Source organism: Xenopus tropicalis, chromosome 2 (assembly GCF_000004195.4).
Source record: "Xenopus tropicalis strain Nigerian chromosome 2, UCB_Xtro_10.0, whole genome shotgun sequence".
Lineage (NCBI taxonomy): Eukaryota > Metazoa > Chordata > Amphibia > Anura > Pipidae > Xenopus > Xenopus tropicalis.
The window spans coordinates 69,817,700-69,832,483 of record NC_030678.2 but is presented as its reverse complement, the minus strand read 5'-3'; the positions used below and the strand labels follow the sequence as shown (position 1 = coordinate 69,832,483).

Sequence of the window (14,784 nt, the reverse complement as noted above, 5' to 3'; positions counted from 1 at the left end):
TTTCAACCCTATGTAACTATGTAACTATGTAACATGCTCCACTCACTTAGCAGCTCCCACCCTTGCTGTGCAGTCAGTAACTTATTGAGGTTCGAACATCTGCTCTGAATATTTACAAAACATATTATTAGGAGACAATAGCGGATAGGGCCCTGCTCACAAGAGCTTTCAATCTATAGTAAACTAGGCAAGGGGGGGTTGTTGGGTAAGTTTTATGGAGAAAGATAGTGTTGACCTGTCAGTGGGATTAGCAAGAGGTCATGGGGGAGGAGTGAGGGGGCTAAGGAGATTTCTCTGTTACTTAGAAAATGGCCTAATAGTAACTTCAGATCTAACTCTCTGTTGTGTAATGTCAATATCAGAGGGAAAAGTAGTTACCTCTGCATGTTGACTAATGCATGGAGCTTGTCAGGGAAATTGGGAGATTTCATTGGTATCAATGAGACCTGGTGAGTGGGGGTGGGGCTTGTTCTTAATTGCAGAGCAGGCAGAGAAAAAGGGCAAAGCTTAAGATTTGAAAAAGGTAAAATCGGAGCAAATGGTAGAAAAAGAGTTAAAAAAAGAAAGCATTCAGACAAGAATAGAAAATGAGAGACAACAAGAGAGAGAATATCAGCAGAGAGTGAGGGGATAAAGATGAGTGGTATAAAGGTAGCGTAGAAAACAGAAGTGGAAAGATAACACCTGCTGTCCTCCACTTGGTGAACTGTGTGCCTGTGTGTATGTTTGTGGACCAGAGCCATGTGAGTATATTTATAAAAGTTTAAAGTGTATAATAAAAGCCCTTTTCAAATTAAACATGAAACCCAAAATCATTTTTTATTACCACATCCATACCCATTATAAAAGCATTTAAAAATCCCAGCTGTCAGTCATATTTTGCCTGCCCCGCCTCTATGCCTCAGGCATAGAGGTGTGGCAGACAGTTACTTTCACTTTCAATTCAAAACTTTTTAGATGTTGCTGCCCTCCTCACATTCCCCCTCCCTCCTCCATACAGAAACAAGATATTGGCAGAATGCAATGCCTGCTTTGATAACAGTGTCCACAAAATGGCCCCTGCCTGCTTGCTGCAATTGAAAGTTTATTTTGCTTGAAAACCACAATAGAAAACAATTTGGAATTATTTCTTAAGGTGACAGGTCCGATTAAGATGGAAAGGAAATAAAACTTCACTACTGGTATTCTGCTTGTGCAAGTGTAGTTAATGCAGCTGGGGTTAATATGCTGATTATCCATTTTCTGTAGTATTCATTTTCTTTTTTAATCATACTGGCACGTTTTAGCTTTCTTCCCATTAACTATTTTGATTATATTGTATTGGCATGTCTGTGATTAATATGCTCATCCATTTTCTGTAGTAATTATTCTGGCACGTCTGGTTTATGTTTTGGTTAAACGGGTGTGACCAAAAGTGGGGATGGCTTAAAACATTTTTGCCACGCTACACGCGACAAGGATATACAGGACCACTATTTGGATTTTTGCCCAGTGCCCAACCAAGGCCTTAAGATGACCCTGCATTCCTCTGTAGAAGAATCTTTGTTATATCTCTTTTATTTAACATGTTGTAGAGATAAAACTTACTTGTGTTGAATGCAATATTTCTTGTAATATCAAATCTTTTTAGCAAGAAAAGGTGGCCTCTGTTTCCAGGCTCTTTTGGAACAATAGCTACTGCTGTGACTTTTTTATATCCCGTGCCTTTTTGTGTCTAGGAATTACTGAAACATGGATCACCCTAGCTGAAACCCAGTTGCCCTTTTTCTATGGTGGCCTTCAGTTTAGCAACAGTTCATTTGGAGTAGTTGGTACCTTAGTGCATGAGCAGTGCTTAATACTGTACATTGCATTGATAAAATGCCTTTCCTCACCTTTTCTTTTAAGTCAATTTGATTTGTCTATTTCTCTTTTGCTCTGCTGGTTGTAATTATCTATCACGCTCCTGGACCTTTTTCCTACTTTCTATATGATTACAGGTATGGGACCTGTTATCCAGAATGTTCAGGACCTGGGGTTTTCCGGATAAGGAATCTTTCTGTAATTTAGGCTTGTTTTGCCTCCTGTAAGGATTATTTATATCTTAGTTGGGATCAAGTACAAGCTACTGTTTTAATATTACTGAGGAAAAGGAAATAATTTGTAAAGATTTGAATTATTTGCTTATAATGGAGTCTATGAGAGATGGCCTTTCCGTAATTCGGAACTTTCTGCATAATGGGTTTCCGGATAAGAGATCCCATACCTGTACTCAACTTAGCTTCTAAACGTTCTCTTTTCATATATTTCTGCAATATGACTCCCACACATCAGGATGGCAATAGCACTGACTATTTTTTCTAACCTCTGTGCTAAAACTGATCACCATCTCCTAATGCTAACGCTTTACCTCTTTTACACTATTTCTCCACATGTGAAACACCAGATGCAAGAATCTTGAAAATGTTAATCTAAATTGTCTCTACTATATTCTACAGTATCTTTTTACACTGTTTTGTTTATTTTTTTTTCTAAACATGAAATTCTACAACATTCCACAATGATTGATCACCACTAATTTGGACAACATTTTTAACCATTCCTTCATACCACCTGTACAAAAGCACAACCATTCTAACAGGGTGTGATCAAACATATCTGCATGAAAGTTTTTTCGTATACAACAATTACCTACAACTATTGATATTTACAAAGTAAACTTTTTCATCTAACTCCATGCAGGACCCACAACAGTACAGTTTTTCAAAACTACCACTCTACAGAAACAACACTTCTGAGAGCAGCTAGTGTTCTGCTTGCTGCTAAATAGAAAGGCCACTACTTCTTTATGTTGCGCAACTTATGCTCACCCTTTGACTATGTTTACATTCCCTGCTGCTCCATATTTTGTGTTCAGAACCTTTTCCTATATTTCTAATCATTCCTTCTGTGTCTTGCATTTTGTCTTTAACTTCTTCTTGGTTGAATTACCTCAAGGTCCCATGCTTGCCCCCCCTTTTTTTTATTGTTAATCTACTCAACTGGTCTAAGTCAGATGACTCATCCCAAAGTCTCAATTGGGTTTTAGTATCATTTTCTAGACCCGCCCTCACCAAGTCTTGCTCTGCATTTTTGTCTTCTCATTGTCTAAAATCAATGAGACCAAAATTTAACTGGTTTCTCTCCACCCTCTGCATCTTTTCTCTTGCCTTACATATCTGAGTGTATAAAAACAATATAGTCACTCTAGACACTGCCCTCTCTTTTACACCCAGTGTCTGCGACACTTGCACACTCAGCCACTCTGAGCAGCTGTTGAGAAGCTGTAGCAAATTATTCAGCAGAAAATGAGGTTTGTCTGTCACATAAGGTGATGCTACAGGACTGATTATTCATTTCTGATGCTTAATTGCACTGGTTTAAAGGAGAAAGAAAGGTAAAAACTAAGTAAGCTTCATCAGAAAGGTAAATACAGCCATAAGCACTCACAGAAACGCTGCACTGAGTTCTCTGAAAAAGTCTGTAATTCCTGTGCCACAGACACGCAGCTTTCTGATCTCTCCTGCTCCCCCCTCCCTCAAGAATGCCAAGAACTCACTCCCCCTCCTTAGGAATGTGGATCTGAGACAATCAGCAGGAAGCTGACTCATAGTCTTACTAACTGAATATGTTCACTTGAACTGGGTGACTGTGCAGGAGTGAGGCATTATGGGAACTTTCTTTTACACAGCACAGTGTTTTTTCTTCCTGTTTGGCTTCTGATCTTCTGAACAGGTGAAATATGGGGAGACTTAAGGGCAGTATTAAGACAACTGAAGGTATGCCTGCAGCATGAGATTATTTCTTTACTAGCCTTTCTTTCTCCTTTAATAGGCCATGCACTAATAAACAGTATTGTTTACTAATCGTCCTTATGTCGGCACATATATATTATATATAGTGTACTGTGCATCAGTGCCTAAGCTCAGGAAAGTGACAGTAGCACAGAGCATGTGCAGTGAATCAGCAGAAAAGAAGATGGGGAGCTACTTGGGGCATCTTTAGAGGCACAGATCTTTACAGCTAAAGGGCTATGGTTGCCTTGGACAGGTACAGAAGCCCAAAACATAATGTACAACATTTCTAGCCTACTTCTTTAATCTTTAGTTCTCCATTAAGTGACCCCACTCCAATTATAAATGATGCTGACTTATCCTGCTCTAAGTTCTCCTCCTTTCTGGCAATCCCTGCACTGCCTACCTATAATACACAGACCTCACACATTTTTGTTCTCCCTTGCAAAGCATTCAGTGTCAAACCACTCCTCTCTAATTAATTGAGTACACCCTCAGACTTAACCTTTGGCCTGCATGTGGCCACCTTCTCTTCTCCTCATTTCTTTTCCTCGCTCACTCCTGCATCCAGGACCTTTTATTTGCTGCACCCATCTTACCTTTTCTATTATTAACCATGCAAATTTAAGTACAAAGGTAGAGAACAAAAAATATTTTGTTGTGCACATTTAACTTGTTATAAACATATATAAATATCCTATTTTTTTACCACAGGTACGTAACACTGATCCTACCGATCCAAACCGTGAGAGAGTGGTGCAACTTCTAGATGATTTTAAGATATCTGGAGCCAATGGGACACGTATCCTTGTATGAAAAATATTTAAAGAAGTAGGCATGGTTTTAAAAGTAAGTTAAAGTATCTTTCTGTGTCTTGTCAACCAGTGGAAGCTAAGCAGCCTGTTTTTGTTTTGTAGCAGAGGAAAAATTACAACTAATAAAGAGTCCTTGTGCTAATACATGCTCCTAACAACCTTTGGCATCACCATTGCACCTGTCTAAGCTAATTTATGTGGTGATAGTTCCAGGGTTTCACTAGCAAGTTGCATCAGTGGGCACTACCAACACAAAGCGAGTATACATTAAAGGAGAAGGAAAGTAATTTTGGCATTTTACTGCCAATGTATTCACCACATTAGAACACTATATTTATTCTGCAGAAAACTTTATCACACTAGTAAAGAGTAAAGAGCACTAGAAGATTTCTCTATTTGTTTAAGATTGCAGCTGCCATTTTAGCTGGCAGTTGCAATCTTAAACAAATAGCTGGCAATGTGTTTTATTAATTCTTAGGGCTCTGGTACACAGGGAGATTAGTCGCCCGCGATAAAACTCCCTGTTCGCGGGCGATTAATCTCCCCGAGTTGCCTACCCCTGCCATCCCACCGGCTAATCTCCCCCGTGTGCCAGAGCCCTTATGGGAGGGGGGAGCAGGAGAAGAGAGAGGAGAGACCTGCACAGTCTCTAGTCAGATTCCAAAGAACAAATGTGCAAAAAAGGAGAAAAGAAATCCTGCGTTTCTTTTGATAGAGTATAGTGCAGTGTTTCAGTGAGTGCTTTTAGCAGTATTTACATAGACCTTTCTGATAAAGCTTACTTAGTTTTTACCTTTCTTTTTTCTTTAATTTTATCAGTAACATTGAGCGCATAAAGTTACATTATTGTATCTATTTACAAAACAGATGGTAATTTAGCCAAGTGTTTAACTTGTGTGCTGAATGATGCGTTGGCTAAGCAGTTACTAAATGACAGCACAAAGGAGAAAATTTTTGGATGGCTTTATTTGCAAAGGAAAATGTATAGGGTTAAGTGGTTACACTGATCCAGGGGGAGGGGTTTGTTTGTTCACTTGAAAGTTTTTCTCCTTTAAGGCAAATTGGATTTGGTGGCTTCAGATTAGATTTTCCACCTACCTCTAGAGACCAACTAGCTGTGAGGCAGGTTTTATTTAGACAGAAAGGTTGGACACAATAGAGTTCATAAATTACTATAAATATTTTGTACTGCGGTACTATGCATATGCTATATTATTATGTTCAAGCATACAAATATTTCTGCAGGTAGTGGACAAAAGTTTCATATGAGGTCCACAGCTGAACATGAAGCTTCTGCCTGTTTGGCATCACTGGCTTAACAAACAGGGTGTTTGTTAGGGCTTGGAAAAACACCCCTTAAACATGTCTGCAATGCATTTGTGTTCTGATTCTATGAACATTGTCCCCTGTATACAAAACACTTTGTCCCTGTAACATAGTAAAACATCTGCACTTGTATGCAGTGTATACAGTGGTGTGAAAAACTATTTGCCCCCTTCCTGATTTCTTATTCTTTTGCATGTTTGTCACACTTAAATGTTTCTGCTCATCAAAAACCATTAACTATTAGTCAAAGATAACATAATTGAACACAAAATGCAGTTTTTAAATGAAGGTTTACGTTATTAAGGGAGAAAAAAACTCCAAATCTACATGGCCCTGTGTGAAAAAGTGATTGCCCCCCTTGTTAAAAAATAACTTAACTGTGGTTTATCACACCTGAGTTCAATTTCTGTAGTCACCCCCAGGCCTGATTACTGCCACACCTGTTTCAATCAAGAAATCACTTAAATAGGAGCTACCTGACACAGAGAACAAATGAGAACAAAAGTAATTGAGATCTATCAGTCTGGTAAAGGTTATAAAGCCATTTCTAAAGCTTTGGGACTCCAGCGAACCACAGTGAGAGCCATTATCCACAAATGGCAAAAACATGGAACAGTGGTGAACCTTCCCAGGAGTGGCCGGCCGACCAAAATTACCCCAAGAGCGCAGAGACAACTCATCCGAGAGGCCACAAAAGACCCCAGGACAACATCTAAAGAACTGCAGGCCTCACTTGCCTCAATTAAGGTCAGTGTTCACGACTCCACCATAAGAAAGAGACTGGGCAAAAACGGCCTGCATGGCAGATTTCCAAGGCGCAAACCACTTTTAAGCAAAAAGAACATTAAGGCTCGTCTCAATTTTGCTAAAAAAATCTCAATGATTGGCAAGACTTTTGGGAAAATACCTTGTGGACCGACGAGACAAAAGTTGAACTTTTTGGAAGGTGCGTGTCCCGTTACATCTGGCGTAAAAGTAACACAGCATTTCAGAAAAAGAACATCATACCAACAGTAAAATATGGTGGTGGTAGTGTGATGTTCTGGGGTTGTTTTGCTGCTTCAGGACCTGGAAGGCTTGCTGTGATAGATAGAACCATGAATTCTACTGTCTACCAAAAAATCCTGAAGGAGAATGTCCGGCCATCTGTTCGTCAACTCAAGCTGAAGCGATCTTGGGTGCTGCAGCAGGACAATGACCCAAAACACACCAGCAAATCCACCTCTGAATGGCTGAAGAAAAACAAAATGAAGACTTTGGAGTGGCCTAGTCAAAGTCCTGACCTGAATCCTATTGAGATGTTGTGGCATGACCTTAAAAAGGCGGTTCATGCTAGAAAACCCTCAAATAAAGCTGAATTACAACAATTCTGCAAAGATGAGTGGGCCAAAATTCCTCCAGAGCGCTGTAAAAGACTCGTTGCAAGTTATCGCAAACGCTTGATTGCAGTTATTGCTGCTAAGGGTGGCCCAACCAGTTATTAGGTTCAGGGGGCAATTACTTTTTCACACAGGGCCATGTAGGTTTGGATTTTTTTTCTCCCTAAATAATAAAAACCCTCATTTAAAAACTGCATTTTGTGTTTACTTGTGTTATCTTTGACTAATAGTTAAATGTGTTTGATGATCAGAAACATTTTGTGTGACAAACATGCAAAAGAATAAGAAATCAGGAAGGGGGCAAATAGTTTTTCACACCACTGTATATTATTAGCAATTAGATAACCCTTAACCCTACACTGGTTTTCTTAAATGAATGTGCCAAAAGTGTTTTGTGTGCATGATTAAAAGAGCAGTTCTCCTGTGCAGCCTTAACTTCGATAAACCCAGATGTTTGTATGGTATTTGAGGTACTTGGACACCATTTGTTGAAGTGGATCATCAAATCAAATTATCAAGGGGTTCCATTACCTTGTGTAAAGAGCATCATCAGACAGGTAATGTAAACTTCTGTTTATGTTGCAAAATGTTTGTTTTCTCGATTTTCTTCCCACAGTTTTTTTGAGTCTACTGCTTCTTAATGCTCTTAGGCCTATGTGAGCCAAGTCAGTTTTTTGTAATCCCATATGATATCCACTATATCAATTATCAAATATAGCAACTATACAGTTGTAAGTTTTAAACAATTGCACAATATTAAATAATACATATTTGTTGTGATGTATATATGCTGAACTGCAGTAAAACTCCTCAATAAACTTGCCTGAAAAAAAATACATATTTGTGATTTTTTTTTCTTGAATTTCTACCATATATATCTATGTACTAAAAAACCTTAAACACTGACACAGTACAGGCATGGGACCTAAAATGCAGAATGCTCGGGACTTTCAGGATAGGGATCTTTCCATAATTTGGATCTTCATGCCTACTTAAAATCATTTTAACATTAATTAAACCCGGTAGGTTTTTTATTTGCCTCTAGTAAGGATTAATTATATCTTAGTTGGGATTCAAGTTCAAGGTACTATTTTATAATTATTTGCTTAAAATTGAGTCTATGGGAGACAGCCTTCCTGTAAATCAGAGCTTTCTGGATAACTGGTTTCCGGATAATAGATCCCATACCTGTACCATGGTATAAAATGTAATATGTACAATTGTGTGTAAGAAAAATATTGTGTAAAAATTGGCATTGAGCACTGTTGCTTTTTACACCACTTTTACACAAAAAGTTATTCTCAGTCTGAAATTGTCCCATTAATTTAAGTGGGTTACTGCAGATGTAAAATAATGGCATAAATTGTAGCATCAGTCCAGTAAATCCACAAAAAAAAATCTCTTAATTATTTTTTTTTTATCAAATAGCTGTCTAAATATTACATCATTCAACATAATAATTCATAATTCAATCATAATTCATTTGCAAAACTATACTTTTTCACATCAAGTGCAATGCCTGTCAGTGCATGTGCCAGAGTGGTGAAATACACCTTAGTGGAAAACACTGTGTGCATGCAACACTAGCCTAAAGCAAAAATAAAGCCAATAAATGATTTGGTAAAACTGGAGGGAAAACCACACACATTAAAATGTATTTGTATAACATTTCTAAAGCAGAGACCTTCCCTAGAGTTGCCTGCATGATGTAGCACTGAAAAAGGTGTGTTAGCAGGTTACATAGCTATGATGGCCTTATCACTGTGGTTAATTATGATTTGGGTTGGTTGTCCTTTAACAGAATTTTAGGCAAAAAATGCACAACACCTCTAAGGCCACACATTGATTGTGATTCAAAATAGGCCTTGGCATTTCAAAAATATAGATGCCAAAACAGCCCCCTACCAGCCTACTGAATAGTGACAGTCTGTGGCAACTTAAAGGAAAAGTAACACCAAAAAATGTATATATTTTAAAGAAATTAAACTATAATGTACTGCTGCCCTGCACTGGTAAAAGTTGTGTGTTTGTTCAGAACAATTACTAGAGTTTATATAAACCCTGCTGTGTAGCCATGGGGGCAGCCATTCAAAAGAAGAAAAGGAACAGGTTATATAGCAGCTAACAGATAAACCCTGTAGAATACAATGGTGTCTTATCTGTTATCTGCTATGTAACCTGTGCCTTTTCTCCTTTTTTTCCAGCTTGAATGGCTGCCCCCGTGGCTACACAGCAGCTCATTTATATAAACTATAGTAGTGTTCCTGAAGCAAACGTCCCAGTTTTACCAGTGCTGGGCAACAGTACATTATATTTCCATTACTTTAGAACACTTTCATTTTTTGCTGTTACTGTTCCTTTAAAGCAGCCCCTCTGCCATTTGCTGGAATCCAGAAATTGCCAGTCCGGGCTTGATATAGACTAGATGCAAACAAAACTCTTAGCAGGCAACCCATAAATTACTGGGGATTGCTAGAATATAAGGAATCTCCAGTGAATTCAATCTCTTAAAGAAATATTGTCATGGGAAAATGTTTTTTTTTTTTTTTAATCTGTTAATAGAGCTTCTCCAGCAGAATCCAAAAATGCAAACAGATTTTTTTATAATTTAATTTTAAAATTTCACACGGGGCTAACCATATTCTTCACTTCCTGGGGAACTACTGCCATGTAAAGTGTATAAAAGTAACTAAAATATAATGTGCTGCTGCCCTGCACTGGTAAAATTTGTGTGTTTACTTCAGAAAGTCTACTATAATTTATATAAATAAGCTGCTATGTAGCCATGGAGGCAGCCATTCAAAGGAGAAAAGGCACAGGCACATAGCAGATAACAGATAAAACACTATTGTATTCTACAGAACTTATCTGTTATCTGCAATGTAACCTGTGCCTTTTCTCCTTTTTTCCAGCTTGAATGGCTGCCCCCGTGGCTACACAGCAGCTTATTATATAAATCATAGTAGTGTTACTGTAGCAAACACACCAGTTTTACCAGTGCAGGGCAACAGTGCATTATATTTTTATTACTTTAAAACTTTCATTTTTGGTGTTACTGTTCCTTTAAGAAATCCAAGCCCGGCTTGGACTCCTCCAGTTATATGGGAGTAGGGGAAACGATAGGTTATAAACAGTTCTAATACTTAGTGCTGGCTCCTTCTGAAAGGATGGCTGCCTACACACCAATATTACTGCAAAAAAAAAAAAATGGTCCGTTCAAGAATATAACAATCTTTTATGTGTTTTTGTTTTTTTTTACATGTTAATTTTTACTTTGCCACATTACTTTATCACCAAACTCTTCTTACATTATCAACCTTCTTTGTTTCTGCTGACTTGTTATAAGGAAGCAATATCTTTGCAGTTGTTTTATGTTTTTTTTTTTTTTTTCTGTAATTAGGTTCTTCAGGGTTTAGATTACCTTCACTCAAAGTGTCAGATCATCCACACAGACATTAAACCTGAAAACATTTTACTTTCTGTCAGCGAGACGTTTATACGTCGGCTTGCTGCTGAAGCAACGGAATGGCAACGCTCTGGTGCCCCTCCACCATCTGGTTCAGCAGGTACTTTCTTCTTTTTACTTTGTCTCACTTTTTATACCAACTTTTTTTTTTCTTTTTACTACTTGACATTAATTTCACTCTTAAAAGTAACTTCTCGTTTCATTTTCTAATGCTTATGGTATTGTTGCACTCAAATATGACACCTAAAGTTCTTAATAAATATGTAATCCTTTTAATATTAAAATTTCTAAAAAGACTCTTAACAGCCCCAAATAGAAACCCCCCTTTCCCTGCATTGAGTCCGGTGTCTTTCCTAAGAAAAAAGCTAAAACCTGCAGCTGAAATCTGTTACTTCATTATCTGGCATGGAGGTCCATCCCCCTTTAATAACTGAGCCTTCCTTCTTTGAATAGGATGTTGGTCAAAAAGCTTTCTACTTCACATGCTTGCTGCCTCCTGCTCCAATGGAAATGAGTTAGGCATGCCCAGTAGACAGCTCTTAGACCAACTTTCTATTCAAAGGAAAAGGAAGGCTCAGTATACTAGGGGGGACAGCATTTTACACTTCATACTGATTTTTCAGCTTGCCGTTGTCATTCAGGTCAATGCTGCCATGGTAGAATACTGGGAAACAGACATTCTGATAAAACGGCGGAACCCATTTCTAGGTTTAATTCTAGCGGCGTTAAATAGAGACATAGTAACTTTTTAATTAGTTTGGAGGTGCAAAATGTCAAGCAGTTATATAGGAAGCTTCCCTTTTCCCAACATAGTCCCTCTGCTTACCTGTAATGACTAGTTTGTCTAACATTTTACAGTGTGAAGCATTCCAGTAAGTGGAACTGCCAAAAAGAAAGCATATACAGGTATCGGACCCCTTATCCGGAAACCCGTTATCCAGAAAGCTCCGAATTACGGAAAGCCCGTCTCCCATAGACTCCATTTTAATCAAATAATTCAGAATTTTAAAACTGATTTCCTTTTTCTCTGTAATAATAAAACAGTACCTTGTAATTGATCCCAACTAAGATATAATCAATCCTTATTGGATGCAAAACAATCCTATTGGGTTTAATTAATGTTTTATTGATTTTTTAGCAAACTTAAGGTATGGAGATCCAAATTACGGAAAGACCCCTTGGTCCCGAGCATTCTGGATAACGGGTCCTATACCTGTACTGTCTTTAGCTCATGGACCTATGGCCAGGCTATAAGATTTTAAGTAATATAAATCAAAAGTAAGCCCATGGATTTTCCAAAGGCAGAGGACCTATGTACACAATTTTTTTTTTAATTTGATAGTTTTTATTGGTTTTTGTTAGACAGAAAACAGTACAATCAACATATCTGATTTGCCTTCAAACATTGTTTCTTAATGATTTGCAATAAAAGAAATTACAATCTTAACAGCATATTTGTTTTGTGCTTATTTTCTTTCTTCTAATAATCTGTGGTTGATTGGTTAAGGAATGTGATGTAGTGGGTTAGGTAAAGATATAAAGGTGGGGTTAATGGGATGAGAAGGGGGAAAAGTGGGGGTCAGGTGAGAGTAGAAGTTACCGGTTCTCTTCGATTTCTATTCAGATCTGTCTGTCTGCTGGCTCTCCAGATATTGGGCCCACGGATACCACTCCAGTATCCATCTAAATATGATCTTGTATGCTCTTTCGCTTGAGACTGCACAAATCGAAGTTTTGCTGCTGTGGTCCATATATGTGACCAGGTTTTTTCTGGTATTGTGGTCTCTAGATCTTTTTCCCATTTTGTCATGTATGGTTGTTGTAAGGGTGTTGTGTCTGCCGCTAGTTGGTAGTATAACAGGGAGATCAGGTGCTCTGGCCAGGATTGCTTATAGCAAATGTTTTCGAAATATGTGAATGTTTGGTTTATTTGCATTTTGATTTTTGTTTCTAGAAAGTGTTTGATCTGTAGGTATTGAAAGAGTTGAGTGTTTGGAATCTCATGCTTATCTGTGCATTCCTGAAAGGATATGACTTTTTGCTCTGGTACGAGGGCTTTTATCGTAGTCAAGTTTGCAGCTATCCAGGGTTTGAAATTCGTGGTGGTGCAGCCTGGTATGAATTCTTTGTTGTTAAAGATGGTTCTGAATTTGGAGTTGGTGGGGCTCAATTTTGATTTGTGTGCTATTGTGTCCCAGAGGTCTAGTGCGTGTTTGGAAGTTGGTAGTAATTCTGCGGTGGTTATTCTTGACGATTTAGGTATCCAGAATAGGTTTGCTAGTTGTAGGGGTGCTGTAAATAGGTTTTCAATCATTTTCCATGGCTCTTTTGTAGGTTTATGTGTATTTATCATGGCCTCGAGCCTGCTTGCTAGGTAATATCGGTATATGTGAGGGATTCCCAGTCCTCCCAGAGTTTTGGGCTTGGTCATGATTGGAGCTTTGATTCTGGGCTTTTTGCCTCCCCATACATAATAGGGAGAAAAAGGAAAGCTTTTAAGAAATATAAGTCAGAGGGGACAGTAGCTGCGTTTAATGAATATAAACACTGTAACAAGTGTTGTAAAACAGCAATCCGGAAGGCAAAGATAGAAAATGAGGAGCGCATCGCGGCCGAGGCCAAGACTAACTCCAAAAAGTTTTTTAAGTATATTAATAGTAAAAAGATGCAGGTTGAGGGTGTTGCCCCATTGAGCTATAGTAACAATATGGTTACAGCGGATACAGAAAAGGCAGATGTGCTTAACCAGTTCTTTTCTTCTGTGTATGCAGTAGAGGAGCCAGTGGGCCAAGTCCCACCCAATAGCTGCACTGTTGCCTCAGCTCCAACTTCACAGTGGTTGGCACAGGATATGGTGCTTAAAGGGTTACACACGATAAATGTAAACAAGGCACCTGGGCCAGATGGAATACACCCTCGGGTACTGAGAGAGCTAGGGGCAGAATTACAGTGGCCCTTGTTTCTGATATTCTCAGACTCGCTTTCATCAGGTATGGTACCTAGGGATTGGAAGAAGGCGAATGTCATTCCTATATTTAAAAAGGGAGTAAGATCTCAGCCTGGCAATTATAGGCCTGTAAGTTTGACATCCGTGGTGGGCAAGTTATTTGAAAGCTTGTTAAGGGATCACATACAAAATTATGTAGTGGAGAATGCCATTATGAGCAGTAATCAGCATGGCTTTATGAAGGACAGGTCATGTCAGACCAATTGAATTGCTTTTTATGATGAGGTAAGTAAGAAGCTGGACAGTGGGGATGCAGTAGATATAATCTATTTGGATTTTGCCAAAGCATTTGATACCGTTCCCCACAAACGACTGCTTTCTAAACTAAGGTCTATTGGTCTTAGTGAAGTCATTTGCACATGGATTGAAAACTGGCTACAGGATCGGGTACAGAGGGTGGTTGTTAATGGTACATTCTCTACTTGGAGTAAGGTTCTCAGTGGGGTCCCTCAGGGTTCTGTACTGGGCCCACTTTTGTTTAACTTGTTCATAAATGACTTGGGGGAGGGTATTATGAGTAATGTATCAGTGTTTGCAGATGACACAAAACTCTGCAGACCAGTCAATTCTATCCAGGATGTGACATCCCTGCAGCAGGATCTTGACCAACTGGCAATCTGGGCAGCTAAGTGGCAGATGAGATTTAATGTGGATAAATGTAAGGTCATGCACCTGGGATGTAAAAATATGCAAGCCCCGTATACCCTTAATGGGACTGCACTAGGCAAATCCATAATGGAGAAGGACCTTGGAGTCCTTGTAGATAATAAACTTGGCTGTAGCAAGCAATGCCAGGCAGCAGCTGCAAGGGCAAACAAGGTTTTGAGCTGTATTAAAAGGGGTATAGATTCACGGGAGGAGGGGGTTATTCTTCCCCTTTATAGAGCGCTGGTAAGGCCCCATCTAGAATATGCTGTTCAGTTTTGGTCTCCAGTGCTCAGACGGGACATTATTGAGTTAGAGAGGGTCCAGAGAAGGG

The 14,784-nt window shown here is 38.8% G+C and overlaps 1 protein-coding gene across 1 annotated transcript in view; it reads left to right on the top strand.

Annotated features, from left to right (window-relative positions):
• srpk1 (SRSF protein kinase 1) overlaps window positions 1–14,784 on the top strand; it is a 77,587-nt gene that overhangs the window by 29,788 nt on the left and 33,015 nt on the right. Inside the window, exons 6-8 of the mRNA NM_001017351.2 lie at window positions 4,527–4,614; window positions 7,783–7,889; window positions 10,733–10,898. Of these exons, the coding sequence (NP_001017351.1) occupies window positions 4,527–4,614; window positions 7,783–7,889; window positions 10,733–10,898 (361 nt within the window). The remainder of the gene's footprint in view (window positions 1–4,526; window positions 4,615–7,782; window positions 7,890–10,732; window positions 10,899–14,784) is intronic.